Here is a 13,661-nt window from a genome sequence, read left to right on the forward strand (position 1 = left end):
ACAGAAGTACTGATATTGATTGTACAAAACTTTTTCAAAGAGGGAGTTGTCCATGGTTCACTGGTCATTATCCTCCAAAATCCTCACTGAAATGTGATCAGCAGCCTCCAGACTCATGTCTTTGTGTGGCAGATCGACAAATGAGGTACAAAAATTTGACATGAAAGTGCATTTTTCAAAATCCCATATTAATTTGTCAATTAAGAAGTGTGATTAAATGGCTCATTCATCTTTATTTAAACCCCTAATGTCACTGAATATTTAACTCTCATGATATTTTAATGTATAAATCAATTAACCCATTTAATTGACGACATAACACTGTAGCAGTTGCCAGCCTCTGTAGTATTACCCCTTTTCTTTTGTTTCTAATTAAAATGTGCTCTTTCTTTTTCTGTCTTGTGTGTGTGTGTGTTTGTGCAGCTGTACTCACTTGCTGCTGTGTTCTTGTATTTGCTTTCTTACTGGGTGAAGCTGGCAGCCTGGAGAGTGGAGTGTTTTGCTCTGGAGCCAGCTGAGCTGTATGGCTGTGAATGCCCCTCTCCGGTTGGCTGAGAGGGAAAGGAGGGGCCCGTGTCTTTGTGTCACTGTCATGGCTCCACCTTTTCTGTTCAGCCTGTGTTGCTGCAGACAGCATAAAGAGAAATAGGAGTGAAATCAGAGGAGAGCAAAATAGAGAGACTGAGTGAGAGAGCAGCAGGTGGGATGACATAATGTGCACTGCAGCAAAACTGCAGCAGCAGCAATGAAACAAAGGGTCACAGTCACAAACAGCCAGGCCACAGAATAAAACCTGCATTGAATATTAGCTGTGTGCTTATTACACTCACACACTTTACACATTTCTCCACTTCCCATTGTAAGTAAGGGGATTTATTGGATTTCTGTCTTGATTTATTCACCAGTATTGAGCCTCTTTAGATGAGCTTCTCTTTTTAAGCCCCTCTAAGTAGGATTTACTGAAACATCATGTTGATTTGCTTAAATGCAGCGGGCAACTCCACACTCCCAGCTTTACGTGTCTCAACTTTTATTCCTGTAGATACCCAGTTCAGGATGTCCATCTTGGAGCGTCTGGAGCAGATGGAACAGAGGATGGCTGAGATAACCAATCAGAACCCCAGCTCTGAAGCCATGGCAACCAAGGGCGGAGGAGTGGAGGGGGGAGGAGCCACTGATCAGCAGACACAAGTAAGACAGCTGATTCGGTGAAATGCTCCTTTACAGTCTTCCAGCAATCCTGTTGCACAAATAAAAAAATCACACTTCGAAACTGAATTTGAAAAGGTTAAAAAATTGAATACTTGCTTGAAACACATCAAATAAATGGTGTCAGTTTAACTAGACTTGTTTTATGTATTGGATGACATTTTGCTCTTCATCCAAGTGGCTTCATCAATATGGATCAGGGGTTAAAAAAAAAGACATTACTGAGTGCAGTTCACATGACTGAAAATTTCAAGCCAAAGTTTAAAACAAATACTCTGTTGAAAACAGAGCCAGAATGACAGTGTTTAAAATGCATTACTGAGGAAAAACTTATATCTTTACTTTCTTTTGACATTTCCCTTAGCTGAAATAAATTACACATTCGTCCGTCTTCTATAACACCCTGGTACACCCTGGACATCACAGAGCAAATACAGAGAGACAAACGATCACACACTCACATTCCCACCTAGTGACAATTTCAGGGTCACCAATTATTTACACAGATATTCACTATCACCCCTGATTTTTCTCCTTAAGTTTAGAATTTTAAATAATCAGTCCATCCTCTCAAAGGGTTACCCCTTTCCTATCACTAAACATTTTTTATATGTTACCAGGAAGTGAAATATTTCTTGATTTGTTAATGCGGTTTTAAACTTGACCAGGTCCATAAATTCCAAGTGAATGTTACTTATATAGCGAAAGACATTTCCTTATGTACTGTTAAAAAATAAACCTCTATGAAAGGAGATCACCCAAGATTCACTCTCTTCCCTTCTCAAACCCTCAAGATCTCTCCTGATCAGGGGTCGTTCGAGGGTCGTGTGGTGGTGGTGTGCGAGAAGATGATGTCTCAGCCATGCTGGGCAACTTCCAATCAGCTCGTCCACAGTAAGAACTCCAGGGGAATGACCTTACTGCATCTGGCTGCAGCTCAGGGCTATGCAGGGCTCATTCAGACTCTCATCCGCTGGCGGTGAGTTACACTCAAACATTAAACATGTCTCTCAGGAAAGATTGCATCAGGAGCTTCACTTTTGTTGTCTTGCTCTGCAGCACAAAGCACGCTGACAGTATTGACCTCGAGCTGGAAGTGGATCCTCTAAACGTAGACCACTTTTCTTGTACTCCGCTGGTGAGTGATCAATACTTTGACAAGTGGAAGCCTCTTTGCTAACTTCCTTGTGCGTCTGTGACCGTGACATGTTTGTTATCTCTTGACCCTCACAGATGTGGGCGTGTGCTCTCGGCCATACTGAGGCAGCGTTGGTGCTTTACCAGTGGGATCCAAGAGCTCTGGCTATTCCCGATTCACTGGGACGCCTGCCGTTGAACATCGCCCGATCCCGAGGCCACACCCGACTGGCCGAGCTCCTAGAGCAGCTGCAGCAGAGTCCTCAAACTCAGGGCCAGCCTGCTGATGCTTGGATGGACAGATGGAGAGGAGAGTCACAGACCAGTGGAATAAGCAACAGCTCCAACCCTAACCCAAACTCAAACTCAGGTGCAAACATTCACCATGTTCAAGGGCTTTTTCGATTAAGGTTCAATGAATATACGTAACATAGCTTCTCATCTATGCTCAGGATTTGTTCAGTGGATTTGTTTAATCAATCTCAGGGGCTTTTTCCACCAACCACCTGGTTATATTCAAGGTGAACAATACATCTTCAATCAAACCCCAGCCTGTCCACAGCTCTGTCCTCTTGATCCATAGCTACCTTGTGGCTTTCTTTGGGGCGTCTCATGTAGATCGGATGGCCTTTATCTTTGCCTCCCCGGTGAGGCTCAGCAGAGTGAGCACTTTGTAGAGTGCTCGCATTGTAAATCCACGGCCTCCCACTGCCATAGGTTCACAGTGGCTCCTCCAGCCATTTATCGACCAGCTCCTAGTCCTTGGCATGCTTCATCTCATTGACCTTGTCCATGTGGTCTTCTCAGGGCACTGTGAGCTCCACAATGATCAGCTGCTTGCTGGGATCTGACATGATGATCATATCTGGTTGCAGCCCTGTTGATGTTATGTTGGCTGGAAATCTCAGCTGTTTTCCAAAGTTCGCCTCCAGTTGCCAGTCCTTGGCAGAGGTGAGGAGGCCAGACTTTGTCCAAGGTTGTGTTTGGCTTCTCTCTGGCTCTGAGGAATATGATCTTCTTTGGCTTGTGGTGGCTCTTGGTGATGTTAATGGCAACAGCAATGCTATCAGCAACTGCCCTAAGCACCTGGTGATGGCGCCAGCGATCGTGCCTGTCTCCAAGATCAGCTGTTGAGGAGGTGTTCCAGAGATTCCTGGCCCGGGGACAGGAAGGTTTTTCTGTTTTGCCCCAGACGTGAAGGATGGCTGGACTTGGCAGGATGTCATAGACATCCTGGACCAAAAACCTGATACCCTAGTCTGCTTGTCCAGATGTTGAACCAGGTGATCTTGCGTCGCAGAACATTGTCCCATTTAGTCGATGCTCCTTGTTGCCCCATTTCTACTATCCTATTGGCTTGTGCTTCCTCCTGCACAAGATGCCGCCCTTTCTTTGTCATTTGCCTTCTCCACTCTGTTGCTGGGAAATAGCTGACACCTGCCCATCCTGTGGCTATGGACCCCGCTAGTGCCTTCTGCCTCAGCTGTGTCTCAGACACCTGAACGGGAACGGAATGGGTGCTACAGGATGTTACTGGTGATAGACAGAGTGCTGTTGCTCAGACTGCATGGTAGGACAAACAATCTGCACAGATACCTGCTAATCTCTCTCTTCGTGGACTTACTGTTGTCATGGCTACTGTGTAAACTAGCAGCAGCCATAGGATCCGAGGCAAGATGGAGTGCTAGTAAATCCAGGCCTCGAATCTCCCTGGCAGACCTGGTCTGTTCAACATTCTCCTGAAGTAGCCTGGAAACTGCTCTGCCCCTTTTTCTGAAATCACATTAATCTTGTTCTACAAATTGAACAGTGCTTGACTTGTCATAAAAGAAGCTTTAAAGGTGCTGTTTGGCAGTTTTTGTTTCCTTCAGTCAGTCTTTTGCTAAGGTCAGCTAAATGTTTGCTGGCCTCAGTTACACAGAGTATTATCAAGACTGACAGGAGAGCAGAATCCACCTTGTTATTGAACACCGGGCGACAAAACAAATAGGTGTATTTCTTAAATAGCCTGCCTCTTAAAATTGTGATTGAATCATCACTAATAATGGGTGTCTATTATGAGATAAATTCTGCATGTTGTCACTCTTTGACATGATTTTTTTCCACAATCTTTGTTTCTCCAGAGCTGAGGAGAACGAGGGCAGAGAGCCAGCCAGATGCCCAGAACCAGAGCTGGAGCCAAACGGGACACAGAGTCCCACAGGGAGCCCAGGGAGAGCAAAGCGGTCCTCCCCCAGCCAAAAGACTCAAAACCAGCTCTGACACACAGCAAAAGCTAGCTAACACAATCCCTGGTACCAACCCCCTCAACACCCTCCTCAGCTCCTCTCCAAGTCCTAATCCTCAACCTTCTCTCCTCCCCAAGACCCCACAAACTCAACCCTCCAACCTCAGCTGTCAGAAGACACCTCTCATCAGCCCCAGCCAGCCTCAGCACCCCAGCGCCCCGTTCTCCCACCTGCAGGCCAGGATAGGGGGTTCAGGAGGGGGCACCCGGTGGAGTCTGAGACAGACTCTGGGGCAGCGTAGCCTGGCAAGGAGGATTCTGGGAAAAGAGCGACTTGCAATTCACCTGCGTCAAAGAGTACTGTCTGACAGGGGAGAGGAGACAGAGCTGCTGACCTACCAAGAGAACACAGAGGACCTGCAGGTATGAGAAGCAGTCTTAGAGGAGCTGTTCCTCAAGGAATTTTAAATCCACAGAGTTAAATGTCGTCGTGTGTTACAGATGGACATTACGATGCTGGCTGATCACATCATGGAGACATCAACTGGGAGGCTCAAGCACGGAGCCATGGAGGCTGAACTGGAGTCTGCGAGGGTGGGGCTCAGCAGTGATGTCAGGTTACTGTCTGGTTACCTTGGTGAGGTGGAAAGGTGAGTGAAATTGTTTTTTAAAGACACCACATTATTCTACCCACCCCATGAAACTGCTTCAAATGTTTGCTTTTTCTTGATTGAATTATTTCTACTTTCCTCTGTGCTTTCCTTCAGATTTCTCAAGTCCAAGCCACAGACTCCCAGCCCCAAGCCAAACTCTCTCTCAGGGCCGGAGGATCAGCAGAATCCTCAGGCTAAGCAAGCCCCGTCCTCCCCCTTTGAGTGGAGCTCCTTCCTGTGCGCAGCTATTAAGGAGGAAAGGTTGAAAGCTGACTCCTCCTGTCTTGCCATGACTGAGGCAGAGCAGGGAGAACTGTACGAAACCATCAGGCACGCTCTGCACTCCCTCAGAAAACACAAGGCAAGGCTCACCTTCACTTAAGACAAGAAGGCTTTCTGTCCGTGGCAGCGATTAGCATTTTATCCTTCTCTGTGCGGAACTCATTCTGACCGCAAACCGTTTTACATTGACTCAAACTCCTGGTGTTGTTTACTACAGGGTCCCATTCAGGAACAACGTAAAGAGATTGCAGCAGTTATTCAGCGCTGCTATAAGAGATACAAGCAGGTAAGAGTTAACAGCGTACAAGACCATTTACTTCACTGCTTGATAAGGCACATGCATTAAAAAAAACAATAATCAGAAGCTCACTGTTTCTTTTTTTCATAACATCAACAAAAGTTTAAGACATTTATAAAAATATAGATTAAGATCTTTTTGGTTTAAAAAAAATTGGTAAATTGAGTAAAAAGTCTGAAATCTCATATTTTGAAATTCCGTATATTGATACATTCTCTGATTTATGAGCTAAACTGCTTAAGAATAAAACAAAAAAAGTGAATCATCACACGTCGCTGGAGAAATTTAGAAGTTTAACGTCTACCTCAGTATTCAGAAATATTCTTGAGCTTATTGATTGGTCATGTTTTGATGTGTATTTCAGATTTTATTATAGGATTTGTAGCACTGTTATGGGTCGTTTTGCATCTGCTCTTGATTTTTATTTTCTTTCGTCATGCTCCTAGTATTTTGATACTGCACGCTGTCTTTTTGTTTCAGTATGAGATAACCATGGATCCTGGAATGATTTAAGACTGATTTGTTATGTAATGTCTTGGAATTCAATCAATTGAAAGTATTTTGAAGTCTTTTTGAAGTTTCTGAAACATGCAGGCTGAATGAGTTCAGTGGTTGAAGTGAATGAAAGCCTTCATCTATTTGCTTGAGGGTTTCTAATAGCAGGATTGAACATTACCAAAGCAGGTCTCCTCACATTGCTGCTGTCTTGTCTCTCAGTATGCACTTTATAAGAGGATGACCCTGGCAGCCATCCTGATCCAGAGTCGTTTCCGGAGTTTCCACGAACAGAGGAAGTTCCAGCAGAGTCGTCGAGCAGCGGTCCTCATCCAGCAATACTACCGCTCCTACAGACACTCCCTCAGGTAGTACCCACACACACACACACACAACACACACACAGGCAAAAGAAGCCATAATGCCATTAAACCTCCTGACACTTGTGACTTTGCTTACAGCAGCCTCCTAACTAAAAAACAGAACCAGGCTGCTCGCAAGATCCTGAGGTTCCTGCTCCGATGCCGCCACAGGTGAGACACAAAACCCTTAACTCATCCTCAAACTTAACCGTGCACATTCACACACACACACACACACACACACACACACACATCACCCACTGCCACGTGTGCACTCGCTACACTGGTGCTAATAGTTGGTGTTGTTTTACTGTTCCTGCGAAGCCCCTTGATGGACCATAGGCCTCTGAAGCGGGTGAGTCCTGTCTCGCTGTCTTCTCTCTCTCCCTCTCTCCCGGTGGCTGATGCCTGTTTGCATGTCAGCGGAGGGAGGGGGAGAGGAGATCCTGGATTGTCATCCTTCCCTCTCTCTCTCTTTCTCTCTTTCTCTCTCTCTCCTGTCTCTCTCTCCCTCACTCTCTCTGAGGACTGCCGAATGCTGTCAGTAGTTGTGCATGACTGACAGAGAGAGAGAGGAGGGATTCTTGCATATGGTCTTCCTCGGGGCATGTTCTGACTGTCATCACTAGAGGACTTTTAAGTGTCTTGCTTGGCCTGCCAGTTTCTCCTTGGTGCCTTGGTGGGTGTGGGAAGGGCTGGAAGAGGTGTGTGTGTGTGTGTGTGTGTAAGAATTGCAGGATTGCAGGAAGTTTGTTGACTAACTTTTCCTCTTGCTCTGAGTACGGCCTTCGGTTATGAAAATGTGAAAAAAAAACATGGAGATGTCATGACACACTGACACACACACTCACACCACACACACACACACACACACACAGAAATCTCTGGTTGTGTAACTAATATGTTTTTTGTTTTCTTCAGGGCCAGAGAGCAGAGAAAGGCCAGGGGTCCTGAGAGCCCTCCGTCAGGCCCCACACACAGCCCCCTCAGCCTGTGAGCACTCGATACTCCCTCCCCTCCTCCATCTTCTCTTCTTTCTTTTCCCCTCCGTCCATACCCCCGACCTCCCCAATCCCAAAACATCCCCCCCCCCCGTGCCCTCTTCTTTTCATCCCTCCCTTCTTTCTCTCTCACCTTCTTCCCTCTCTTCTCAAGAGGGTTAAAAAAAAAAAAAAAAAAACTCTTCCCAGACAGACTGAGGACAGGATAGGTGTCCATCATGGCAGCTCAGACAGACAGACTGCTGGGCAGAGCCCAGGGACCTGGCTCTGCCCACAGCACTGATCCTCCTCCACAGTTTCACTGGGAGGCCATCACATTAACCTCATGGCATTCTTTGCACTCTTCATGGGTTTTTTTCATTGCAAGAGCAAGCGGATGAGTCGAACAGGAGGGGAGCGGGGAAGCGTCGTCCGCCGTCGACGCCCACGGCCGGACGCGCAAGAAAGGCTCCTGCGACCAAAAGCTGGCTCAAGAAAAAGGCTACTTTGACATGCTGAAAATACGCAAAACCGGTTGCGTTTTGTATCCAGACAGAGATCCATGAAAGAATAAGAAAACATAAACCAAAAAACTCACTTCTATGTTGCATTTGCATGCAAAATTTTTTCGCTTATTCCTCCTCTCCATACTCCTGAAGAGCTACAGTGGCAAATCATTCTGCTGACTCAGTATATCACAGTATCACCAACCACTCTGACTCACAGGCTTACAAACCTAATAATCAGTCACCCAATCAAAAGGGGAGGAACTGCACTTGAATGTAAGAGGGGCATTGTTAGATAAAGGGATGGGGTCTGAATAACGATGTCTTAATTTGTTACATGGACTTTGTATGGAGTCGTTCTCAGAGGCAGCACTTTGCTCGCCTGACGTGGTGTGTCCGTGTTTGTTCAATTCAATGCATGTGTTTGAGCTACGAGCTCCTGCATGCTTGCCAAACTGCTTTAGTGTTGTTTCTTTTTTGTATTTCTATGTGTAATTGTGTCTCACTTACGTCCTCATCAACTTATCCTTGCCCTGTGTAATGTGAACTGTGTAAGGACAAATGACTTATTTTGGGTGCTTTTTTTACTTTATTTATTTAAGGGTCTGATTATTTATTTGATTGGCTCAAGAGTGGCTTAACTTGAGACTGGTTTTCTCCCCCCGTGTGATAAAATATGACATGTTCCAATGGTTAAATGTCTCTGTTAGTTTGTTCTTTGCGTGAACCTCTAAATCCTAACTGTGGTTTTGAGGAGAGAGTCACATACCATTGCCTTGACTTCTTCTTGACTCTGAGAGGTCTCTATGCTTGCTCTGTACAGGACATGGGTCCTATACCTGCCCCTATACAGGGCATTGGTCCCCATATTAGCCCATACGGGCAATCAAATCCATATTTTGGACTATTGCATATTCCTGTATATAAACTGACGAGGTAAGGGGATACGAGGACCCTGAAACTTTTTCATAAGAGGACTGTATTTAAGATTATAAATTATTTTACTCCCATAATGAGAACTTAAGACAGAGACCTGGGTACACAGGATGGCTGTATTGCTTGTAAATAATGTAGATATTACAAACGGAGTAATGTGCATGAGATTTAAGACAAAGACACAGCAAAAAGAACATGTTAGTGGCTATGGACTGTGAGAGGATTTTAACTGCTTCACTTTAAGAGTATCCAGTATAAGTGTTACTGAAAAGAACATTTTGTTAAAGCATGCAACTGAAAAACCTAATGTTAGAATTATAAGTGGGAAAACAAAGTTAGCTGAAACAACGATCTTTCAGACAAAACATTTACACTTTGTGCTTTTGTTTCTTGGCTAGCAAAAATTAAACCCTTTTTGCCAGTAGTGCCAATTATTATGAATGCTATTTTGCCTAACAATATGTTACGTTGGGGAAACCAACACCCAAAAGATATCAGCAAGATCCACAGAGGCAACACACTCACACACACACACATACACACACACACAGACAGTAAACAGTAGAAGAGTTGTAGTACTAGCTCAGCCGTAGACCTACACGTTCTGAAGTTTGTCTGAGGCAGACTTACATATCGAGGGTGATGGTGATGATGCAAGTATGAAAATGACACTAATGGTGATAAATGATGATGATCGTTTATATGTGAATGCAATGACTGATGACCCAAAAAAAGGGGGGGGAGGGGGGGGTAAGAGGGCGCTACATTCTTTACAATGTGGTTGTGCTTCAGCAACATACTAGCTTTTCTTAAGACCATTGATCACACCTACAGCTAATCCAGCCTGGCCTCCAGTCAAAGCTCTCCATCTTCAAAACAGAATGTCTCCTCCCCACTTTTTTACATATCATTTGATTGCTTTGTTTTCTCTTCTTTTCTTTTCTTTCTTTTCTCATCGTCACTGCCATAATTATATACCATGTACTTAAGACTTCTGGAAAGCTCTGTTTAGAAAGTGCCTGCTCAATAACAGAAAAGTGCAAACTAATATCAGGAAATATCTATTGTATGTCCTCCAAAAGATTTCCAGTTATCTGTTTATTTTCCTAAATTGTGTGTTTAAAAAGAAGTAACTTGACAGTGTTAAACTTGATCTGAGTCTAAGTTAGAAACTCTGATTTGTCAGTGGTATGAATGAATGCTCATGGCCTGATTGATGCTCTGTGTTGCTTTATGAGACAAACAAATTACAGTATCACCGTATGCCCTACTTATGTGTGCGTTTTGCAGTATTAGAGAAAGCAAACCGTTGAATTCTGTGCTCAGAAGACACTGTCATGAGTTTATTCAAAGTTGCAGTGTGGCTGTTGGGAGGAAGATGTGTTTTCCTTCATGGGCTCTCTTTGTCCGTCTTTCTCCAGATAGTTAAAAAAAAAAGAAGAATACAGAATAGAAAATGCAGCATTTAAAACAAAAGTGTAACTTGGCAGTTTTTCAGAGGACCAAAAAAAGTTTCATGCACACTTAATTTCTTTCTCTGTCACTCACTGTCCACACACACACACACACACACACACACACACACAGACAGATACACACACGCACAAAGGGTTAACACATACACATATTCACAAATGTACACACAGAAAACGGCCACACTCTTTCTCTCTGTGCTTATGTCTTTGGGAACAATGAAATCTCTCCCTTAGATTTTACTCAGGGTTGAAGAACAGGGAGATGGCATGTGGAGTGTAACGACTGCTGGCACAAAGTAGTACCACTGCTGGTGACCGTGTGTATTTGTGTACATATGTGTATGTGCTCCTGTTTATGTTTGCTAGGGACACGCCACCGATCGGTAACCACAAAGTTCAAACTGCTCTTGATTGACACAGTCTTTCCTGATTTGTGAAGCAGTTAACGTCAACATGTTTGATTCCACATTGAGCTCAATTCACAAGTAGAAAATTATTATATTCTAAAATATATTTTATTATATCATTCCACTTCAACATGGCTTCAACACACAGCAAGTAATACAAAAAATGCATCATAAATTCGCTTTTAAATACAGACAAAAAAAAAAGAATCTGAAGTGTAATAATTGTCCTACTTGAGCTAAGATGTGGTTTACTATTGGAAGACACTGTGTGTCAATGTGTGTTCGCCATGTTTTCCCATCATACTGAGAGACAGCCATGGTCAGGACAGAGCTGTCAGGAGCATTCATGCCACAGTACTACTTAAACCTAACCTCGTCCTTAACCCCACCACCTCTCTCACATCTGCACAACTAAAAAACACAGCTACACACACACACACACACACACACACACACACATACATATATATATATATATATATATATATATATATATATATATATATATATATATATATATATATATTTATATATATATATATATATATATATATATATATATATATATATATATATATATATATTACAACATACAAGAAGCAACATCTAAATGCTTGTGCTTATCAATTTCACATTTTCACATACACGCACAAAAACACACGGATTGCAGATTCATCCATATGTTCATGTTTCGGAGAGGACGGTGACTGTAAAAAGATATTAAACAAAGAGTACGTAGCGTAGAAAAAGTAAAGAGACAAAAAAAACGTGAAAAAAGTACAAGAACATAATAAAGAAGCGTTGCCATAGTAGACAGCTGGTAGACATGCACAGAGATGGCCTCTGTTGTCATCAGTCCGCCTAGAAACGATTGGTATACCCCTTCAGGCCTTGTTTTGAGAGGGCGTGGCCAAACACCACATTGCATGCTAGAATGGTAGACCCTTATAGATAATCTATGGCTAGACCTCTCCTTGCCTTCCTCTTCCTTCACCCCCCTGTCTCCCCTCCTCTCTCGCTCTCGCTCTCTCACATCTCCCGCTGTATTCCCACCTTGCCTGCTGTTGTGTTCTCCATGCCTATCTCAGTCTCTCATCCCTCTTTTTTTTTTGTAGCCTAGTTTTTACTTCCTTTGTTTTACAAACATGCATGCACAAGCATCACTAAATTGTTGATGTTTTCAAAAGAATATTTTGTTGCTGAGGCCATGCAAAGTGTTTTGAATATTGCCCTTATATGTGGAAAATGTCTTCTGAATGCTTTACATAATTTCTGCTGTAAAATGAAATCAGAATAAAAAGAAAATTTGCACTTTATTCCTGTTTTCTACTGGATCTCTGTTCTTTCTTTTGCCCTGTAACTGCTTGATTTTAATAATGTGGCTTAAGGGGAAAATCCCTCTGATGTTAAACAGGAAAAACTCCTGCTGGAGAATGTCGAGATGGGAGGTGTGCTCGAATAAGGCATACCACTCATGAGAAAAAGAGAAGAAAATAACAAATGAGCCAGTGTCAATGAGAGATATAGCGGAGTACCAGGCATGACTCCCTCAGAATACAAAAGGATATACTGTGTGTAAAGAGGCAGACACGTGAAGTTTATTCTCACAGTAACTGAGCTCAACATATCAGAAAGTTATGATGAATATCATCCCACAAAAAAACACTGTAGAATAAAATCCCCAGTACAGGATACAGCTGCCCTCGTCTTGTATATAGGGCATAAATCTCGGTTTATTTCTTTTAAATCATTGACATGGCTGAAATTAATCGCAGGGACTAGTTTGGGATTCATGCAGAACATGCTCACTGCCGTGCACTCAAGTATTACTTTTCTTACCGATGAATAACGGTGAGAAACAGGAAGTGAAGAAAGCATACAGGGAGCTGCATAGCGGCGCTGTGATGAGCACGGTCACCTCTTGGTGAGATTGTCTCTGCATGAATGACTTGTCTCGGCCGGGCCCTGTGTTTCGTCCTGTTGCATCCTGCGTTTGCCCATTTAGCTGGGATTGGGTAAAGCTGTATTCAAAAGAGGCCAACAGCTCCAAGGCATCAAGCAGAAAAGAAATATTGAGAGAAAGCTCAAGGAAAGCTACTAACAAGGCCACAAAAATTAAAAAGCCTGTTGTGTGTTTATTAATTAGCCTTGGTGCGGGGGAAGCAAAGCAGAGCAGAAAGCCTTGTCACGCCAGCAGAATACATCAGGTTCATGAAATTATCAGCGATGAATCCAAAATTAAATTTTGGGAAACAAATATCCTGAACACCTTTTCTACTTGGGATAAAAATGTCACTCCAAATTGCCCCTGCAGGACAGTTTTGACAGAAAAGAACAGGGTGGGAAAATTTCCAGCGAAAGCACCACCTCGAGATCCTTCATTATCGGGAAGCCGCAAGGAACAGAGCTACAGCGTGGAGGAGTGGGGGAGGAGGAGAGGAGGAGGAGGGGGAGGGGAGCACTCCGACAAAAACACTGAATCTTACAACCAAGGAGAGACAGATGGTAACATTTCAGCAAGAACCAGAGCAGCGCTGTTCCCAGAGCAGACAAGGTGCACGGCAGTCCTCAACAGCGCCGTCTGTCACACGGAAACACGCGCCGGTGTCAGTGACTGCAGCTCCCACGAGACCCGAGATCCTCCGAGCAGTTCGAACAAGGAGGTCACAGGCCGCACAGACCTAAAGGACACGC

The 13,661-nt window shown here is 43.8% G+C and overlaps 1 protein-coding gene across 1 annotated transcript in view; it reads left to right on the top strand.

Moving 5' to 3' along the window:
* The window catches only part of LOC115388561 (calmodulin-binding transcription activator 1-like), a 53,692-nt gene extending 45,955 nt beyond the window's left edge, over positions 1–7,737 (top strand). The window contains exons 12-23 of the mRNA XM_030091739.1: positions 1,043–1,191; positions 2,004–2,188; positions 2,269–2,347; positions 2,443–2,716; positions 4,470–4,996; positions 5,075–5,223; positions 5,341–5,587; positions 5,726–5,794; positions 6,524–6,669; positions 6,763–6,834; positions 6,988–7,018; positions 7,585–7,737. Coding sequence (XP_029947599.1) covers positions 1,043–1,191; positions 2,004–2,188; positions 2,269–2,347; positions 2,443–2,716; positions 4,470–4,996; positions 5,075–5,223; positions 5,341–5,587; positions 5,726–5,794; positions 6,524–6,669; positions 6,763–6,834; positions 6,988–7,018; positions 7,585–7,617 — 1,961 coding nt within the window. The 3' untranslated portion in view covers positions 7,618–7,737. The remainder of the gene's footprint in view (positions 1–1,042; positions 1,192–2,003; positions 2,189–2,268; positions 2,348–2,442; positions 2,717–4,469; positions 4,997–5,074; positions 5,224–5,340; positions 5,588–5,725; positions 5,795–6,523; positions 6,670–6,762; positions 6,835–6,987; positions 7,019–7,584) is intronic.
* Positions 7,738–13,661: the final 5,924 nt, after the last annotated feature.

Source organism: Salarias fasciatus, chromosome 5 (genome assembly GCF_902148845.1).
Source record: "Salarias fasciatus chromosome 5, fSalaFa1.1, whole genome shotgun sequence".
In the NCBI taxonomy this organism is placed as follows: Eukaryota; Metazoa; Chordata; class Actinopteri; order Blenniiformes; family Blenniidae; genus Salarias; species Salarias fasciatus.